Source organism: Nomascus leucogenys, chromosome 1a (assembly GCF_006542625.1).
Source record: "Nomascus leucogenys isolate Asia chromosome 1a, Asia_NLE_v1, whole genome shotgun sequence".
Classification (NCBI taxonomy): Eukaryota; Metazoa; Chordata; class Mammalia; order Primates; family Hylobatidae; genus Nomascus; species Nomascus leucogenys.
The window spans coordinates 7738323-7759145 of NC_044381.1; the positions used below are offsets into that span (position 1 = coordinate 7738323).

General features: G+C 39.5%; 1 protein-coding gene across 11 annotated transcripts in view; it reads left to right on the forward strand.

Moving 5' to 3' along the window:
- The window catches only part of KDM4C (lysine demethylase 4C), a 497722-nt gene that overhangs the window by 300726 nt on the left and 176173 nt on the right, over positions 1–20823 (forward strand). For all 11 annotated transcript variants that reach the window (XM_030812128.1, XM_030812213.1, XM_030811740.1 and 8 more), the window contains 2 exons: positions 1620–1942; positions 5950–6058. In XM_030812128.1, coding sequence (XP_030667988.1) covers positions 1620–1942; positions 5950–6058 — 432 coding nt within the window. The remainder of the gene's footprint in view (positions 1–1619; positions 1943–5949; positions 6059–20823) is intronic.

Below are 20823 nucleotides of genomic sequence, written 5' to 3' on the forward strand. Positions count from 1 at the left end.
TTTTGAATTCACATGAGTAGAGAAAACCAATTATAGATAATTCTTTGTAGATTCTTAGCTTTTGACTTAATTTTAAGAAGAAAATAAAGATCAAGGTTTTAAGAACAACAACAATAATAAAAAGTCAACCTAGTGAAATGACATGTATAGCCCCCTTGCTTCTCTTCTGTACTAAAGCCATTGTCTGAAAATCTCAGCTACTTTGCCTTTTCTCCCTTTGGTAGCATATTTTTCTGAAACTGCTGTAATGATTTGCCTCTTTCATATTTGCTGGAGTTTTTGTCTCATAATAAGCTAATTCCTGTGTTCCTCTCATACTTATCATCCTGTAAATCCTTCCTCATGGGATTCCCCCCCTCCGCCAGAATCTGACTCCCTCCGCTGCTTCCCCCTCACTCATGGCACCGTAGCTGTTGCCTGGATGACTGCAGCAATTGCTTCCTTCTTATTCAGGAGTGTCAGCTGTAGTCACCCCTGCTAGTCAGTTCTCCAGGTGGCCATTAGAGTGATCCTTTAAAAGAAAAAAAGCTTAGGTCTTGTCACTACCTTCTTCTTAGTATTATTCCACCTACAATAAAAGAAAAAGTCTTCACATAGTCCTAAACTGGTCCTCAGCTGCTTCTCCAGCCTCATTGCCTTTGCTCTTGAAATAGTTGTGTTGATAGAGTTTAAACCACAGAACTTTTAAAAAATGAGTTCATGTTTTAGTGGAGAGCTAGGCAAATAACCACATAATTACAATCCAATGTGGTAAGTAGCATTATAGAGATTGCATAGGATGTTGCTGGTTTACCAAGGAAGGACTTCAAACACACAAGAGCTGGATAGCCAAGGTTTCTTGGCAAAGGTGATATCTGAATTGAGTTTTGATGAATGGATACAAGATAGCAAGGTAGAGAAGGTAGGGAAGGGAATTACAACAAATGCAGAATAGAGAGTTAGGCAATACATATGGATATTTCATTATAGTTCCTTTTTTTTTAAATTTTTTTATTTTTTTTGAGACAGAGTCTCTCTCTGTCGCCCAGGCTGTAGTGCCATGGCACAATCATAGCTCACTGCAACCTCTGCCTCCCAGGTTCAAGCGATTTTCTTGCCTCAGCCTCCTGAGTAGCTGGGACTACAGGTGTGCGCCACTATGCCTAACTAATTTTTATATTTTTAGTAGAGCTGGGGTTTCGCCATGTTGGCCAGGCTTATCTTGAACTTCTGACCTCAAGTGATCCACCTGCCTTGGCCTCCCAAAGTGCTGAGTTTACACACGTGAGCCACTGTGCCCGGCCCCTCATCATGCTTTCTCTTACACTATGTTTAATTAGCCAGTTTTTGAGTTGCTGGATGGTTTTGCCTAAGGGCCCTCAATTTCATTAGTCTTTCACTACATGGTTCTTTGCATATTGATATCCAGGTTTTGAGCCCTGGCGTAATACTTTAGTAGAAAAACTGGGTTGTTCAGTATCAGAGCTAGTATGTGATGGGTACAAATGAGGTTTGTTTTGTGTGTGTGCATGCGTGTGTATGTGTGTGTAAGATACAGAATCAGTTGGGAATAGTTTACCAGTTCTACTTAGTAGTAATACAGTGCATGATTTATTAACAGTCTTCTGTTTTATCCTCAGGAAACAGCTGCTTAAGTACATCTGTAACAGAAGACATAAAAACTGAGGATGACAAAGCTTACGCATATAGAAGTGTACCTTCTATACCCAGTGAGGCTGATGATTCCATTCCATTGTCTAGTGTCTATGAGAAGCCCGAGAAATCAGACCCACCCGAGCTTTCATGGCCAAAGTCACCTGACTCATGCTCATCAGTGGCAGAGAGTAATGGTGTGTTAACAGAGGGAGAAGAGAGTGATGTGGAGAGCCATGGGAATGGCCTTGAACCTGGGGAAATCCCAGCGGTCCCCAGTGGAGAGAGAAATGGCTTCAAAGTCCCCAGTGTATGTGCAGTATCTATTTTTTACCATATTCATTGTATGGTGAGAGCACATTTTGAAAACAACATGCTGTGCACTGAAATCCTCCTTTAGGGCACAGATAAATAACATTTTACATTTATGGGTCTTAATCATATTCAATAACTGGGAGGTAAGCCTTCTGTGAGCTGTGGCTCACATAGTGATAATTTAGCACATGGAGCTTATGGCCACGTGTTGATGCTTGATTTTCTTTTTTTTTGTTAAAAAAATTAAACTCTTTGTTTTGAGGTAATTGTAGACTCGTATGCAGTTGTGGGAAATAGTGCACAGTGATTCTTTGTACCCTTTACTCAGTTTCTCCCAATGCTACCATCTTAGAAAACTATAGTACAAAGTCACAATCATATTGACATTGATACAGTAAAGATTACAGAATTGTTCTGTCACCTGCAGAAGAATTCACCCGCTGGGCACTGATCACTTCCTGCCAATAGTTAATACCTCCTGGTCCCAGCCTTCCCACAGCTTCTATTTCAGTGTCAGGACTCACCTGGTCATGCTTTCTTCTTACTCTTTCCTCATGGACCCTGAATCTCAGGACCAGGGTGACCTTTCTTGTCCTGCCCCCTCCTCGAAAGAGGCCCTTTGCCTCTGATAATTTAGCTTCTATATTATTTAGCTTCCCATTGTGACTTTTTGGAAAATTGTACAATATTGTCCTTGTACAGTATTAATATTCCATATTCAGTAGAAACTGTCCATGTAGCCATAAGAGTGGATCAGGGGAGCTAGGACTGTCTGTAGCGATTGTCAGAATTCAGTACTTTTTTTGATGTATCCAACTTGATTAGGGAATTCAAGTGGATAAGGAAGGAGTAATTGTTTGAGCTGATAAGTTGCGCTGGCTGCAGAACAGACACTGCTCTTGCTTGTTTCAACTCAAAATAGGTCTTTGTGTCCCTGAGTAGAAGCAAGGGAGGTTGTATAAGGACAGCAGCTTTGAATACCCTGCTTCTCATCAGTCTTAAAATGTTAATTAAGGCCGGGCGCGGTGGCTCACGCTTGTAATCCCAGCACTTTGGGAGGCCGAGGCGGGTGGATCACGAGGTCAGGAGATCGAGACCATGGTGAAACCCCGTCTCTACTAAAAATACAAAAAAATTAGCCGGGTGTGGTGGCAGGCGCCTGTAGTCCCCAGCTACTCGGAGAGGCTGAGGCAGGAGAATGGCGTGCACCCGGGAGGCAGAGCTTGCAGTGAGCCGAGATTGCGCCACTGCACTCCAGCCTGGGCGACAGAGCGAGACTCCGTCTCAAAAAAAAAAAATGTTAATTAAAATATACTTTTCTGATTTGACCCAATAATGTTTATCTTTTTATGTAGAATTGTATATCTCATTGAATTATAAACACATCAAAAATATGAAAGATGAAAAAAATATGGTCTGTTTTCTTTGAAAAGGTGCTTAAGAGTAGTTTGAAAATAGCATTCGCATACTAATAAGCAAAATTTACAACTTTGGCCAAATGTGGTGGCTCATTTCTGTAATCCCTGCACTTCGAGAGACTGTGGTGGGAGGATCCCCTTGAGCCCAGAGGTTCGAGATGAGCCTGGACAACATGGTCACACCCTGTGTCTACAAAAAAAAAAAAAAAAAATTTAGTGTTGTGTGCCTGTGGTCCCAGCTACTAGGGAGGCTAAGGTAGGAGGATCACTCGAGCTCAGGAATTCAAGGCTGCAGTGAGCTGTGATCCCACCACTGCACTCTAGCCTGGGAGACAGAGTGACAGACCCTGTCTCTTAAAAAAAAAGGAAAAAAAATTTACAACTTAATTTCATGAATGGATTAAATGTACCCAAGCAGATATTCTTTGGACAGGTGAATGAGTCAAATGCCCTCTTTAGTTATATTTAGTGACATTCTTTAAAGTACAATGGAGCTGAAAGTAACTTCTCAGATTTCTTTGGTCTCAAGGAAGGTGATTATAGATCTAGTGCTGTTTACCTTCATCTTTATCATTTCCCCAAGCAAAGACTGACAGCAGAGAAACCAACATTGCTATTGAAGGCTGAGAGGCTTGGCTTGCCTGTAAGAACAGCTGCATGGCATCCTTTTCTTACACCATGGTGTTGGATAACTCCTAGATGTAATACAGCCCCACTTAATTTTTGTGTAGTTTTGGTCAGTGTTTTTTGTATTCAGTGCAATGCTATGTGTATGCTGATAGCTGCTGGCATTAGCTGATCTACTCAATAAGTATTATGTTATTTTTTAAACCCAACCATCCATCCATCCATCCATCCATCCATCCGTCCATCTTGGGCTCAAAGCTGTACCTGGAACACACCGAGTATGTTCTCACTTTACCTGCCATTCTTGCTCCCCCAGATACTCCTCCCCCAGATAATCATATGTATGCACTCAAAGTTCCCCTCAAGTATCACTGTATCAGAAAGGCCTTCTCTGATTACCCTATAAAACTGCCCCCTCCCCATCACTTTCTATTCCTTTGTCCTTCTTTATTTTCCTTCGTTGCATATTTACCGAGTAGTATCTGATAAATACGACTTATTCGTTTATTACGTATTCCCTTACCCCTCTATAATCTACACTTATCGAGAGCAGAAACCTGATGTAATTTATCCTGCTATAGCTCTGGCTATGACAACGGTATGGTGCATAGTAGTGTGTTGATATGTCTTCTTGGCTGAGTTATAATTTCCCATATTGTTTTTTAGCTATTATAAACATAGCTGTCATCCTATATTGCATTTGTCATTCTTTTCTTATTCCTAGCTTTGATTACAATGGTCTTACACATTTTCTTAGAATCATGTGTTGGAGTCAGAGGCCAGAGTAGTTTCCCTATATCTGGCCACTGCTTCTTCAGCTTACCGGGAAGAAGACTAAGATTGTTTTCTTTCATAGACAACTCTTGATGTAAGCCCACTGGGTTCACACTCTCTCTGATATCCTCTTTCCCCTCCCCCTGCCTTTAAAAATTTTGCTTGTGCAAGCAAGAGAGCTTAAAAGGTGGGTCCTAGCTGGAAGGTGTAAGGATACACATGACTTTCTACCTGGGAAAGGAATATATAGTCTGTAAATCCTAGGACAAAAAAATCATTGATAAAATTTAAGTGGTTTCAACATGGCATTAATGTATCATTAAAAAAAGAGAATACTTTTGGTTTCTTGTTTGATTGTTTATCTATGTGATCTAGAAGTGGTGATTCGTTTCTGAATGGAAAGAAGTGTACAGCCTCAACTTTGCAGTATTGTCTTCTCTGTGAGGATAGAAAATAAAATTCCTTGCTAAATGTTAACATGGGAACATCTTAGAGGTGACCAAGAGCCACAGTCCTGTGTTTTTATGAGAATGCAATCTTAGATTTACTTTTATTTTTGGAGACACGGTCTTGCCCTGTCACCCAGGCTGTTGTGCAGTGGCCTGATCTTGGCTCATTGCAGCCTCCACTTCCTGGGCTCAAGGGATCCTCCCACCTTAGCCTCCTGAGGAGCTGGGACCACAGGCATATGCCACTATACCTGGCTAATTTTTTTTTTTTTTTAATTATTGACACGGAATCTCCCTACGTTGCCCAGGCTAGTCTCAAGCTCCTGGGCTCGAGGGATCCTTTCATCTTGGCCTCCCAAAACGCTGAGATTACAGGCATGATCCACTGTGCCTGGCCTATAATCCTAAATTTAGATTAGTTGTAAGAACTTTAGAAAACTTGTTAACTGCTGAGCTTATTGCAGGTTTAATAAGCCTACCCTGCCCTACAGCTTGTATTTTAATACAAAGTGGAAGAAGAGTTAATTGACCTCTGGGTAAAATTGCTAATAGAATTGATTCCTATTTCTTTTGACCTTAAGTTTAAATTTCTTAAAGGACTAGTTCCACAAGAGGTAAACAACCACAAGATTTCTTCAACATTAAGTTATAAATAATTATGAACTGTAGGGGTTTTTTTTGGGTAGTTTGTTTTTGATAATGGTATTTCTCCACCATTTTTGTTCTATAACTAGATAACAGAGGGAGAGAACAAAACCTCTAAGAGTTGGCGCCATCCACTTAGCAGGCCTCCAGCAAGATCCCCGATGACTCTTGTGAAGCAGCAGGCGCCAAGTGATGAAGGTGAGATGGTGACCCTTTTTAGGATTTTTTTTTTTTTTTTGGTGTGTAAAACAAACTATTGTAAAAAAAATTGCTGAATAGAAAAAAAATTCAACAAGTAGCAAATACATACTATTAAGAGATCATACATAATAAATAATTTACAGGTAAAAGGAATTTGGAACTTAGAGGTAAAGACTTACTTCATATAAGCTAGCCTTACTACTGGTAAAAGTCTTCCAGTTTTATGTCATGGAGTAAAATCAGTCAGCCTTGACATACGTTTTAGGGTTCTGCAGAAGAAGCTGAGACTCATTTCTCTAAAGATGTTAGATTTTAGAGTTAACATGCTGTAGGTTTCTTTACATTGTCTTTACTTTTAACTTCAACTCTTTACATTAATTTAACCACCTTCAGTAAAAGTCTATGTGCCATATCCTTTTCCATATCCTTTTGTAACTGGTGTGGGGTGAAACATCCTTTTTCCTTCACTAGATTGCTGTGACGCAGCTGGATGTAATGCAGTTTCATTTGCAATCATTTACCATTCCTGGATGTCAATTTATCTTTTTCCCTCTTTTGTTCTTTTTTTAAGACAGGGTCTTGCTCTGTTATTCATGCTGGAGTGCAGTGGAGGGTGATCATGGCTCACTGCAACCTCAATCTCCCAGCCCTAAGTGATCCTCCTACCTCAGCCTCCCAAACAGCTGGGACCACAACCATGCACCATCACACTTGGTTAATTTTTTTTTTGAGACAGAGTCTCGCTCTGTCGCCCAGGCTGGAGTGCAGTGGTGCAATCTCAGCTCACTGCAAGCTCCGCCTCCCAGGTTCATGCCATTCTCCTGCCTCAGCCTCTCTGAGTAGCTGGGACTACAGGCGCCCGCCACCACGCCCGGCTAATTTTTTCTATTTTTAATAGAGACGGGGTTTCACCGTGGTCTCAATCTCCTGACCTCGTCATCTGCCCGCCTCGGCCTCCCAAAGTGCTGGGATTACAAGCGTGAGCCACCGCGCCTGGCCTGGTTAATTTTTTAAAAAAGAAATTTTTGTAGAGATGGATTTTGCTATTGCCCAGGCTGGTCTTGAACTCCTGGGCTCAAGCAGTTCTCCTGTCTCAGCCCCTCAAAGTGCGGGGATTATAAGCATTAACCACTGCATGCCTGGTTACCCTTCTTACCTTTCTTTTATAAAAAAGAAATTTTTGTTGCCTCAAATTAAAAATCAGATCCCTGACTAGTAAGTGTCTTGTATATGTCTCTTAGCATCATGAAGGCCTTATTTTTTCTGTGTCTAGAGGATTAATTGAGGCAGGTTTTCTGTTAAGAGTCCTTCTCTGAAGTATTCTCCAGTTTTACTCATGGAAATTATTAACTGAGGCCATGTGTCTGTGGGAATGCTGTTAAATGAGTAACAAGAAGCTCAAGTTTCTTGTTTAAATAAATTTATCCGAGTAGATAAATATCTTTCACAGATTTTTTCCCCCTTTCACTCACTTTTCACTTATGTCCCATGTTTAGTTAGAAAACAAGATCATGGCTGGGCATAGTGGCTGACGCCTGTAGTCCCAGCTGCTTGGGAAGCAGAGGTGGGAGGATTGCTTGAGCTCAGGAGTTTAAGACCATCCTGGGCAACTTGGGGAGACCCTGTATCATAAAAAAGTAAAAATATCATGAATGTAGGGATTAGGGATCGTAGTAGTTTCTATAAAACCAATCCAGGGTTGAATTCTGCCTCAAGTAATAGAAGTAATGAAACATACTTGCATTTATTTCCATATATCATAATGTTGAGTTCTTTTTTTTTTTTGCTACTTTATTATACCCAGTACAAACCATTTTCCCTTTGGTGTTAAGACAATTATATGACAATTCTGTGTAAAGTAATTAATACTTAATGTACAATACTCATGATCGTAATTACCCTTTCCCATGGTAGACTCTCTTCAGTATAACTTTTGTAAAGGGAATAGGCTATGCTAAGCCTGTACCAACACATAGAGAAGGCTGCTTTCTCCTGTGTCCTTATTTGCCTAGGAAGTTTATTTTGATGTGGGCCATCATAAATTGGCCCAGAGTTTCTTTTTGGAAAGCAGTTCTGATTTCAGTTTGTATAGCTTGCAAAATTTATAAATGGATTGGTTTGATGAAGTCATCTTAAGGGTTTGAGGTTAAATATTTTGTAGAAGTGATGATTGTAGCTTTTGCAACAGTCTTTCTTTCCTTTCTAGTATGTTAAGAACCCCTGATGACCTTTGGGGATTTTTCAGAATTGATTAGAAAAATCAGAGAAGTTTTGTGATGGCTTAAGTTTTTTACAAGCTTTCAAACTGACAACAGAGAATATTCTGTTGCCCGAAGTAAATTATTTACATCACTGGGAACTTGAATGTTACCTTAGCCATTTGCCTCTGTGTCTATGTTGCTTGCAAAGTTGAAAGTGAATAAACATTATCATTGTTAGATTGTTATGTGCAGTGAGTTTTTTACTCACTGGGAGCATACACTTCCAAATCCAACTTCTTTTGGGAATTTTCTGTCCTAACTATTCTGCTCATTTTGCACTCCTCATATGTAGGAGCATAATTATATTAGAGCACAGGAGGATTGCATCTTTAAACAACAGTGTCTTCTATTGGTGAACGAGCATTTCTCTATTGAAGCTGGAAAGTTTCTCCCTAACAGAAAGGCTGCACAGGGTAAAGTGACTTGGACCTCTGGGAGCTGCTATGCCACTGGGAGCTGAGAGATGAGCCACTTGTACGTTGCTGTTCTCTTTAGGACAGTGCAGTGGCTCTTTGATACTCAAATAACCTGAAACACCATAGATCATTCTGACTGATGGCACATCCTGTAACTACAGGATCAGGAAGGACTTCGTGACTCTTAGCCTGTTATTTTCTGGGAAAAGATTTTCCATGTTGAACAGCAAAACATGAAAGTTGGTGGTGCTAGAGAAGAGGGTGCTATGTAATAAAAGAATGATGATTAGAATGTATCTTTACATAAAAATTAGCATCTAACTTATTCTTTTTTGGTGAAAAATAATGTTAAATATATACTACATGTTTATATTTTATAATTTAAATGAAAATACTAAACTGCCTCTTTTTTTCTTTTAACTGAAATGTTTTTCAGTTGCATTTTTTTCTAAGGTTAGGCAGCTGGATAAGGTGACTGAAACTTCAATTAAAATTCTTTTTATTGCCCAGTTGTTTAAAAATTATACAAATGTTGTGTTGAAACCTAGACTGATAAACAAAGCTGTTTGGGTTGTTTTATTCTCGAAGTATCCAGGATACGTACGTATTCTTCTGTTGCCATTTATTGATATTATTGGCATATTCCTGCTCTTTCCTGAGTTCACTGTCCATAGGGAAGGAGGATGTGTATGAAGTGCATGGGTGAACTATGCATGCTCTGGTGCACCCGTGCCCTTAGGGGAGAGGACAACGCTCTCTCTCTGGCCGTGGAATGTACTAGAAGTGATGAACCCACTGAAGGGCAGCCAGCTTAGAAATCTGTGGCAGTATTTCTTTCTTTCTTTGTTTTTGGTTGGTGAGGATGCCTGCTCAGAAGCTCTCATGTTTCCTGGAATTGTAAAATGCTTCAGTACAGGTTAAATGCTCAATTTATTTGTGTGGCTTTGAAACCAGTTGTCATTCAATGCTACCTGCTCTCTCTAGCTTCATATCCCTCAGCTTTCCTACATGAGTCTTCCTTTCTGTTTAGACCATCATTCCCCTACCTTTTTAGCACCAGGCACTGGTTTTGTAGAAGACAGTTTTTCCTTGGATAGGGGCAGGGGGATAGGGGTGGGGATGGTTTTGGGATAAAGCTGTTCCACCTCGGATCATCAGGCATTAGATTATCATAGGGAGTGTGCAGCCTAGATCCCTTGCATGCCTGGTTCACAATAGGGTTTGTGTTCCTATGAGAATATAATGCCACTGCTGATCTGACAGGAGGTGGAGCTTAGGCCTCTGCTCACCCCTTGCTGTGCGGCCTGTTTACTAACAGGCCACGGGCTGGTACCCGTCTATGGCCTGGGAGTTGGGGACCCCTGATTTAGACAACTTCTCCTTACCCTCCCCCCGTTGCTTTTGCTTGCATGCATTCGCCCAGGCTGTTACATTATGTGTGGCACTCTTTTCCTTCTTGGAATGTTTCAATCCCTTGTCACCACTCACCTCTCCTCTTCCACCTCTACCACCCATAGACTCCATATGCGCTTGGTTCTCTTGCACCACTGATCACCTTACACTGTGGTTTGTTACTTGTCTGTCCATGTATCTGTCTCCCCACTCTCATTCCTCTCCTTTGCTTCCCCTATTATGTTTTTGGTAGTGAACATTTCACTGCAATCATGGTAGCTTAAATCACTTATGGATTCAAGAGCGGGAATGCCCTGGATAAGGCAATCAGTAGTCCTTGAAATCAGCCATTAAAAAGTTAAATACCTCAACGTGTTACATACTGTCATATTAAAAGAAAAACATAAATCCTTGTCCAGGAAATAGTCTCCCTATATATGTGTATAGAAAAACATATTGTTTTAATTACCTGTAGAAATGTGATATATTATATATTTAATATGTCAGCTCTTTCAGTTTTGTATCTTGACAGAATTGAAAATCTCTCTACCACTGTGCCAACTTCTAGAATTACCTCAAAGTTAAAATGCAGCTCACCCATTGTAGATGCAGCTGGTGCCTTGGAGTTTGAGGGCTTTTGGAGCTGTGACATCACGTTGGGTCAGTAAGTGACTCCGTCTTAAGGACTAGCTTATTTAGGCTATGGTGGTTGTACAGGCTGTGGTGGTCCTGAGAGTGGTTTTTTTTTTCCCACTCACAACAAAGGAATGATGCATACTGTTGTCGTCAGCACATTAATTAGAGAATGGGTTTTTTCCTAGGATTTTTTTTTTTTTGGATTGCTGAGAAAGGAGTGTCGTGTGAGGAAGAAAAGAAGAAAGATCAAGACTAAGTCAGTTCAGGAGAAGTCACTAGTGAACTTAAATTTCCTAATATTTGCAGTTTGTATTTCTGTTGCTTTATAAAACCATTCTTTGAAACATAAATGTGTGTACATACACCTGTATGGACACAGACACACACACACACACAATGTGATATTTCCACACAGAGAATAGTTGCCATGGAGATGAAAGCCTACGTTGAGTAAGTTAAATGTCTCATAAAAGGGAATTGTTCAAGGGAAGCATGGTCATGGTGCAGCAATTCACTGAAACATTATGCAGCTATATAGAATGTTTTCAAAGTATCATCTTTAGCACTCTTGGGATAATGCCTCCAATATAAGGTTAAGTGGTAAAATACATTTCAGCTAGGTTTGTTTACATTGGAAATATTTTGAGGCAAGTAATTATCTTTTTATGGTTTCAGAAAGTACTTACACCTTTGCAGGTTTAAAAATTTTTTTTTTTTTTGAGACGGCCGTCTCGCACTGTCACCCAGGCTGGAGTGCAGTGGTGCGATCTCAGCTCACTGCAAGCTCCGCCTCCCGGGTTCACACCATTCTCCTGCCTCAGCCTCCCAAGTAGCTGGGACTACAGGCGCCTACCACCACGCCCGGCTAATTTTTTCTATTTTTGGTAGAGACGGGGTTTCACCGTGTTAGCCAGGATGGTCTCGATCTGACCTCGTGATCTGCCCACCTCGGCCTCCCAAAGTGCTGGGGTTACAGGCGTGAGCCACCGCGCCCGGCCCTGCAGGTTTTAAATTTTAAAAATATATTTAGGGGGTACAAGTGCAGATTTATTACATGGATATACTGCATAGTGGTGAAGTCTGGACTTTTAGTCTAACCATCACCTGAATCGTGTACATTGTACCCATGAGGTAATTAATTTCTCATCCCTCACCAACTTTGGTATCTGTATTTGTTGCCTTGCTGCCCATTTTGATGTCATTCAGACTCACAAATGTTTTAAGCCACGGCAAGCTTCTTCTCACTAGCATTCTCATCAGCAGCACTTTAATCGTGCTGACGCCAACTCCAGAACTTCCCTTGAAGTGACATTGGACTAATAATCATCCCGCATTGACATCAGTGTCTGAACATGTGCTTTATCACACCACCGTCCCCCTTCTCCTGGCCTCATGGTGCATTGTTTGTTCTTTGAAGCTTTCATCCTGCACGTGTGCATTTGTTTCCCAACATTTCTTATTTTACTACCTTGTTTTCAATTAAAAATGGAAAAATTGTTTTCAATAAAAAATTTCCAGCTTTTCCTACTGTTACTTCTAGTCTGCTCACTGCTTTTGTGCTTATTGTGCATCCAATCCCCTTGGTTAAGAGATGAGGTTAATGATGTTTCTAATGCAATTGTAAACTAAGGACAAGCCATGCTAGTGTACAGAGGACTTCGTGAACATGGCATTTGCTGACACAGTGATCCTCCTCTGCTCAGCGATTCCCACCATGTGCTAGTGGTGAGTATAGTTAACATACTTGTGCTGACAGTGAAGTTTTGTTGGAGTCTGTGAAAGTTAACTGGAAATTTATAAGAAAATTGCAAGACTGTTATTAGGTGATTTTAATTTTATTTTTTATGCTGATAATTTTTCATATTTTCTGTGACAAACATTTCTTTTATATTTGGCCGAACAGGTGTTTTTTACAGAGTGTCAATATGATGGAGTAGGTTACCTGATAATACCCTAGGTATAAAACAACTAGAAATAATGGATAATATAAAATAAACAACTTTTATACTTGCATAGAGAGGCAAAAATAGCACAAAGGATAATATCTCTCCATGCCTACAAATCAGGGTCGGTCGGTTCCAGCACTCTACTATGTGATGACTCGGTGCCTGCGTTTACAAAGTAGTGCTGGTAGCAGCACCTGCCACATGGAGGAATTGTTTTGAGGGTTAAAAAAATGTTTGGCACATAATGACTGTTGTTGCTGTTGTAAGGAGGGGGAGAAAGTGGCAGCTGATTGGTAAGGGAGAGCCAAGTTGTGGCCGTTTAGGAGAAATTTGCCAGGACCAGAATGGGTGCAGAGCGATCAGAACTAGGACACTAAAGGACCCCTCAGACATGCAGAGCTGGAGTCTTAAAAGCCTACACCTTTACTTAAGTGCACACTTGAGAAAAAGAAAAAGTGGAAAACAAAATCAAGAAACAAACAAAAACAAGAGAGCTTGCTTGCCTGAAACTTAGGCTTGGATGGTGAAGGGCAATATGATAGAAGAGAAAGTTATTCTAAGAATTCCTACCCACGTGGTCAAGTTTATACCTCTTCTTCTAAGTGAGAAATTTAAAATGAAACTTAGGCTGGTGATTAATGCCTCTAGGGCATCTGGCACAAGCAGTTGCAAAATCTTTGAACACCCACTGAATAAAAGTCTGGTTGACTAACAGTCAGTAGATTCTGGAGTCTTGACTTTGTGCTTTATATGTTTTTTGACTTTGGGTAAGTCCTCTCTCTGGCCTCTTTCCTCCTGTGTAAAATGTGAGGCTTGGTCATGAATGATAAGTGTTCCTAACCTGTAAGTTCATGTATGGATTTTGGGCATTTTGAATCCCCTGAAATAGCATGTGACAGGTTGAAGGCTGCTTTTCCAAAGAGCTGATTGCCATTAATTTAAAGTTTTACTTATAACTCTTCAACTATAATTTTATGTTTTCTAGAATAATTAACACAGAAAGTTGGAAAGATGCAGATAACCAAGTGTACTGTGTTTAGTCAAGTGCAGAGGCAGCCTCATCTGTTAATACAAGTTTGGATATTGGCAATATTCAGATTAAAGCCCTGGTTTTGGGTCTGATTTTCTCTAATCTGAATTGTTCAAATAACTCTTCATCAGTCATCACTTCAGCAAGTGCACTACTGTAATGAGGTGTTAAGCATCTTTTTGAAATTAAAGACAGCTTACACCCTGATCCCTATCTCTGTAATGTCTGCATGCCTTGAGGATTAGATTAAGAGTGTATTTCAGGCAATGTTACAGTAATTTATTTCTTGGGAAGTCTGTATATACATAATATTTTATTCAGTAATGGATTGAATATAGAGACGAAAGAGGTGGAATTGGAGATCTTTCTTGGTGTTTAACCATCATTTAACCCATCTAACCCAGGTTTTCTGTTATTTTGAAGAATAAAATGTATACATTTATTCACTTTTAAGTAAGTGAAATCTCAGGAAGTCCCGTTTGACAAAATTTGATTACTTCCCTAAATGGTTTTCTCTAGTTCACATTTCTTTTATTAGAACAATTGTTTATAGGCTGGGTGTGGTGGCTCACGCCTGCAATCCCAGCACTTTGGGAGGCCGAGGCAGGCAGATCACCTGAGGTCAGGAGTTCGAGACCAGCCTGGCCAACATCGCAAATCCCTGTCTCTACTAAAAATACAAAAATTAGCTGAGTGTGGTGGCGCACACCTGTAATCCCAGCTACTTGTGAGGCTGAGGCAAGAGAATCGCTGGAACCTGGGAGGTGGAGGCTGCAGTGAGCTGAGATCATGCTATTGCACTCCCGCCTGGGCAACAGAGCAGGACTCTGGTTCCAAAAAACGAACAAACTGACAAACAAATAAACAACAACAAAAAAACAATTGTTTATAAGCAGTTGAATACTAAACTGGTCCTATGTGTGTTTTCCCAGGACTAGAACTGCCCACTGATTGCACTTCATTCTAGGTTGTTTTTTTTTTTTTCTGGCATTGCCTGGGATTTCCTATGGTATTTTCTGAGTACTTCACCCCGTGTCTTGTAGTCATTGTCCTGCTGGTACTTTTAGTACACAAGCTGGCTCTTAGACACTTTGCAATTGTCCCTCAAACAAAAGGACATTACTTAGAAGTGGAATTTAGAAATAGAACTAGAAATCAAAGAGTTAGAATTTAGAATTAGCTGTTGCCCTTTACCTTTTGTAGATAGGTGTTTGGGGAAAATTATGCCTTCCTGCTCCTGGCAAGCTGTTACTCTCTCTGTTTTAACTATATTGATGTAGATTTGCCAGTCTTAATTTTGTGTCTCTTATTTTAGGGATTTATTAAGTGAATATGTTGACTAAATATAATAATGATGTCTTTTTGATTCAGAAATTACAAATTTTCTTTTAAGTATTAAATATAAATCTTATTTTAAATATTAAAAACAATCTTTTGTTTTCCAGCTGCTACTGGGTACATGACTGTCTGCGTCTGCTTTAGGGTAGGCAGGCTGCAACCTGGCTTAGTGAATAGGTACATCTCTCACTGAAAGTCTTTCCCCTCCGTAAAAAGTTCCTTTCCCTGCCAGTTTTGAAAAATAAATGCTGTTTGATGGCTGCTGCATGTCATGCTCCAAATGTTATTAATTTTTACATAATGATCTCTTTGTTCCATCAATTCTTTTTAGCTTGAGGTATTACTATACTTTCAAAATAAGCACATTTATAGTCCTGTCTGTTTAAGCAATAAAACAGCAAATTCAGCAGATTGCTAAGTAGATCGGCTTGGAATGTTTGTTGATAGGTCACAGCCAGTGTTTTCCTGCGTTATGTGGACACAAAACATTAGATGTTGTTGGCACTCAGATAAAATGGATATTTTATCTAGTGCTTAGGTTTGTAATAATAATTTGGTGTTCTCAGTTTAGCTTGGGTTCTGTCAGTAAATTCCACTGGAAGTCCCAGTGGCACTGATTTTTATTGTAGTATGGTGAATAAAAATCAAAACCACCTCACTTTTATTATGCTAGTGGCTTGGTCAGATTTTGATTAAATTAGAGACAAAAATGCTGGCTTTATAATTTATGTGATGCTGTTGCTTTCTGTATTTCTTAAGTTGAATTTTGAAACTTTTCTAAACAATGATTAGCATGAAATCTTAAGATCAGGTTTCTGAATGTGCTAAAAGCATGGAGATTGTAAGATGATAATAAAGAGTTTGATTCTTTTGAGTTCATGTATGCCTTGTCATTTTTTTAAAATTAACTTATAAATAAATTCAACCATAACCTTGTTACTCTTAAAGTCTTGTGGAGAACTACCCAGGGACAGATTTTGATAGCACAGTTTCATGATGCATTCAATTCTTTAGAAAAATAATGATTGTATTAGGTTGTAATATATATGAAATTGTCAATATTTGAAATTTTTTTTTACTCTATGAAAACTGCAATTTCATACAATCAGGTGTGTTCCTTTACATTTTTTTCAACCTGAACATAGTGTCTTTTTCTTGGAGACAGAATGTCTTAGCCTTATAGACCACTGAATTAGCACATATTTTGGTACACTTTTTTTCATTGTTATTTTCACCTTTTCTTTGGTTGTAAAATTAGCTCTGAAGATGGAGAATCAGCCTGGAAAGTTTATGTATATTTTAAATTTTAATATTGTGGTGACTTTATGTCTTCATATTCTTTGTTTTGCCACTGGCCAATGAAAACTTAGTCCTGGCTGCCAACATTCTGCAGGTTGGCATTTGTGCACGTGGGTCATGGAGGTTAAGTAACATGTCCAAGACTTCCAGCCAGTGAATGGTTAGAAGGTGGCTCTCTTTATCAGCATTTTAATTTTCATAGAGTTGTTTTAGTCCTTTTCCCTTTTGGAGGTGTTAGGTTCCCAGGCTTCAGAGAAATGGTGAGATGAGTATATTTTTATGCCTGTCAAGTGAACCTATAAATTCTGGACTGATATTCCATTGTTTTAGTGTTTATGTTCTTTGTTTTGTTTTACAGAGATTTTTGTTGTGTTTTAAAAAGTAGAAACTTCAGGAGAAATGATTGGCTGGGATATGTATATGTGTTTGAGTATTACATAAATATTTCCATAGTTGTTGATAAAGTCTTTTCTTGAGGAGTAAATTTGATAATGCCTTCAAGTGAGTGAGCCATGGATCTGGGTTAAGAATCTTCTTGGGGACCCCCAAGAGAAGATTGAATCTTTCATGAGGTAGAGCTGACAGGACCATGTAATGTATTTTGAAGGGAAATGAGAGGAAGCAGATGTATAGCCTTGTTCTCTCCTTATTTCTGTATGCTCCCCTGAATAGTCCATGTCTTTATCTTCCTTAGTTGGTGTGATGGCCACCCTACTTGAAGTTCTCTCCTTAGCAGCTGTTTTGTGTGATCTGCCACGTGATAACTCCTATTAGTTGTTGGGTCAAAATATCTGTGATTCCTGCTGTCATTTACATAGATGACCAAAGCTGACATTTTTTGAATTTTTTTTTGGAATGGGGAACTTCTTTTTCATGTAGATTGCATCATGCTGGTGTTAATAGTTTCTTGCTTGGAGATCTTGTTTTGCCATTTTTTGACTTTGTATTATATATGCTGTTAATGAAATAGCTTATGCATCTGGAGGTTTTTCCCATGGGTAGTTTTTGTTTGTTTGTTTGTTTGAGACAGAGTCTTACTGTGTTGCCCACACTGGAGTGCAGTGGCACAATCTTGGCTCACTGCAGCCTTCGCCTCCTGGGTTCAAGTGATTCTCCTGCCTTAGCCTCCCGAGTATCTAGGACTACAGGCACGTACCACCACACCCGGCTAGTTTTTCTATTTTTAGTAGAGACAGGGTTTCTCCATGTTGGCCAGGCAGGTCTCGAACTCCTGGCCTCAAGTGATCCTCCCGCCTCGGCCTCCCACGGTGCTGGGATTACAGGTGTGGGCCACCGCACTTGCCTCCCATGGGTAGTTTTGAACTCCATAAAGGAAAAGGGCTATTGCTTTTAATTTCTTATTTCCAGAATCTGTTATATTACCTAGTGTGTGGTGAGTTTCATATGCTTAGTACCTATCTTTGTTTTTTAATTGTAAATTGACAATTTATAATTGTATAAATTTATGGGGTCCAAAATGGTGTTACGTTTTATTAGTACAATGTGGAATAAGTTAGTTGACTTATGTGTCATCTTAAATACATAACATTTTGTGGTGAGAACATGAGAATTTTACTCTGTTAGCAATTTAAAAATGTATAATACTATTATTTCTCTTCAGATCATGTGGCTCTTTCTCCTCTTTCGCCTTTTTTGTCTATCTTTGATTTGATGCTCAGAATATGTTCCTTCTGGTGCCATGTTGACAGCTAAGTTTCCCAAGGATATTCCAGCTTTCTTTAGGAGTCTTCTTCTTCTCATTAATACCATGATATGAGAATTGACTGAGCTGGTTTCCTCCTATTTGTTGTATACATTACTAGTAACCATTACTTATAATTATTTTAGATGATGCTAGCATCATTTTTACTGGTAAGGCAATCGAAGCTCATAGACATGAATTCACTTGCCCTGGATCACAAAGCTAGTAAGTGGTAGATAACAGGCTTTAAATACTGTTTGTTCAGTTTCAAAGTTTACACTCTACACTCTTGTGTTTTAGATGGACTATTGCTATGTCTGCCAGGCTGGAGTGCGGTGGCATGATCTCGGCTCACCGCAGCCTCCATCTCCCAGGTTCAAGTGTTTCTCCTGTCTCAGCCTCCCGAGTAACTGGGACTACAGGCGCCTGCCACCATTCTCGGCTAATGTTTGTATTGTATTTTTGGTAGAGACTGGGTTTCACCATGTTTGTGAGGCTGGTCTCGAACTGCTGACCTCAAGTGATCCACCTGCCTCGCCCTCCCAAAGTGCCAGGATTACAGGTGTGAGCCACTGTGCCCAGCCTACTCTTTCAACACTAACAACCTCCCAAAATAGCTAGAATACTAGTTAGTATTAGTAAAGAAGTTGAAATGGACACATAGAAATGTCTGATTATAGCCAGATACCTTTGTTATTAGTGTAGATAAACTTCCCAGCATTCCTTGTTTTTGTTCATGCGTGTTGTAAAATGTATATAAAATATGAGCTAATGTTCTGTAAGAAACTTAAGCCACACTGGTAATGCCATAGTTCCTGGTGAAACCCATCTCCTCAGAGGTAGCATAATTATCATGGGTGTTTTGTTTTTTTTTTTTTTTTTTTTTTGGGTAATAGGAATTTTGAAGGTGTGTCCTTTGGAATGTTTCTCTTATTTAAAGTGTATATAGAGTCAGTTGGAATGTATCATTTTGAAATACTTTGGTATCAGTGTTATTGAGAGGTGATACATAAAGAACAAAACTATATACATCCATTTAATTTCTTAAGTGCTTTAGACTTTAAACTGTAGATTTCTCTGCTATCCATTATTACATTAGCATTTTGGGGGAACTATAATGCAGAATTTGATTTTTTCTCAATGTCACCACTTCTTAGTAAAATCATACCTAAAGTCCTATAATTTTTTTCTCTTTTGTACTTTTGAACACAGCTTTATAAACATTTGAAGGTCAGCATTTCAAAAAAAATCACTTAAATGTAGTTTCATACATTTTTCAGTACAGAAATTATAAAGTTCCCAAGTTTGAATCTTTGCCTTTTTGAGTATCTCACTTCTGCACATATCGCACCCCACTACACCCCCCGTTCCCTGCAGGATGTTTGAAACCATGTATAAATGCCTCCCAGGACTAAGATTTTGCTCAAGTACCTGAAACGTAACAGATGCTGCTGTGCTCTTCATATTAGAGAATGGTGCTGTACCAGCTAAAACACCTCACTGGAGCATCACCCCAAGCAGAGAATGAGTGCGGTGACTGGCAAAGGGAAATTATACTGTAGTGGAGTCAATAGCTTTTCTCATCTGCTGAGTTCCATCCACAAGTCCTGGCAGCAGCCCTTTCACAAATGGCCCGAAAATTTTCCTTAGGGACGTCACTTACATGTAACAAAATTTGTTCAAAGAGACTGTCCTGAGTGAGTGAATGAATCTGGCAAAAATCTGTTCTTGAGGCAAAGTATCCCCCAGTTCATAGTTCTCACCTAATATTATTTTGACAGCAGTTTTTAAAAAACTTTTAAGATGACATATTTTTATAATTATGAAAACTTAAAAAGCCTCTTTATTCCAGACATTTAACTTTTTAAATAGAATTGGCAATATTCCCTATATGTGGTTTTGTGCTCCCATTTTTTATTGATTATAATATTATATTCAACGAATATGTTGTATAATGTATATATTCATACTGTATATTTCATTAATCCTCAAAAGCATTTCTTCTAATGCATGCATTATATAGCTATGCTATAATTTATTTGCATATATATATATTTTTTTTGAGACGGAGTCTCGCTCTGTCACCCAGGCTGGAGTGCAGTGGCGCAATCTCGGCTCACTGCAAGCTCCACCTCCTGGGTTCACACCATTCTCCTGCCTCAGCCTCTCCGAGTAGCTGGGACTACAGGCGCCCACCACCACGCCCGGCTAACTTTTTGTATTTTTTAGTAGAGACAGGGTTTCACCGTGGTCTCGATCTCCTGACCTCGTGATCCGCCTGCCTCGGCCTCCCAAAGTGCTGATTTTACAAGCGTGAGCCACCACGCCCGGCCTATTTATTTGCATATTTTAAAAAAGATTCTTTTGGATACTTTTGTAAAGGACATTAATTTATTTATTATCATCAATTATATTCAGTGATGTTTTTGAGTGAATGGGAGAATAAAGCCTTTTATTTTCCCTACAAGGCTAAACCTTTTGATGGAAATACTTATATATCGGAGATAACTTGGTGTCTGTCTAGATTGGCTCTGTTCTAATCTGTGTTGTCATCTTAAAAGGTTAGTATTTATGGCATACATTTTCAGAAATTTTCTGGATGGCTGCTGCGGGGTTCTGTCCTGCAGACCCTGACCCAATGACTGATGAATAAAGTACACTGACACACAGATAGTCTGCTTTGCCAGTTCTACTGAGTGTCTGGGCCACTTAGTCACAGCCATGGCCCTGACCAGCCAGCGA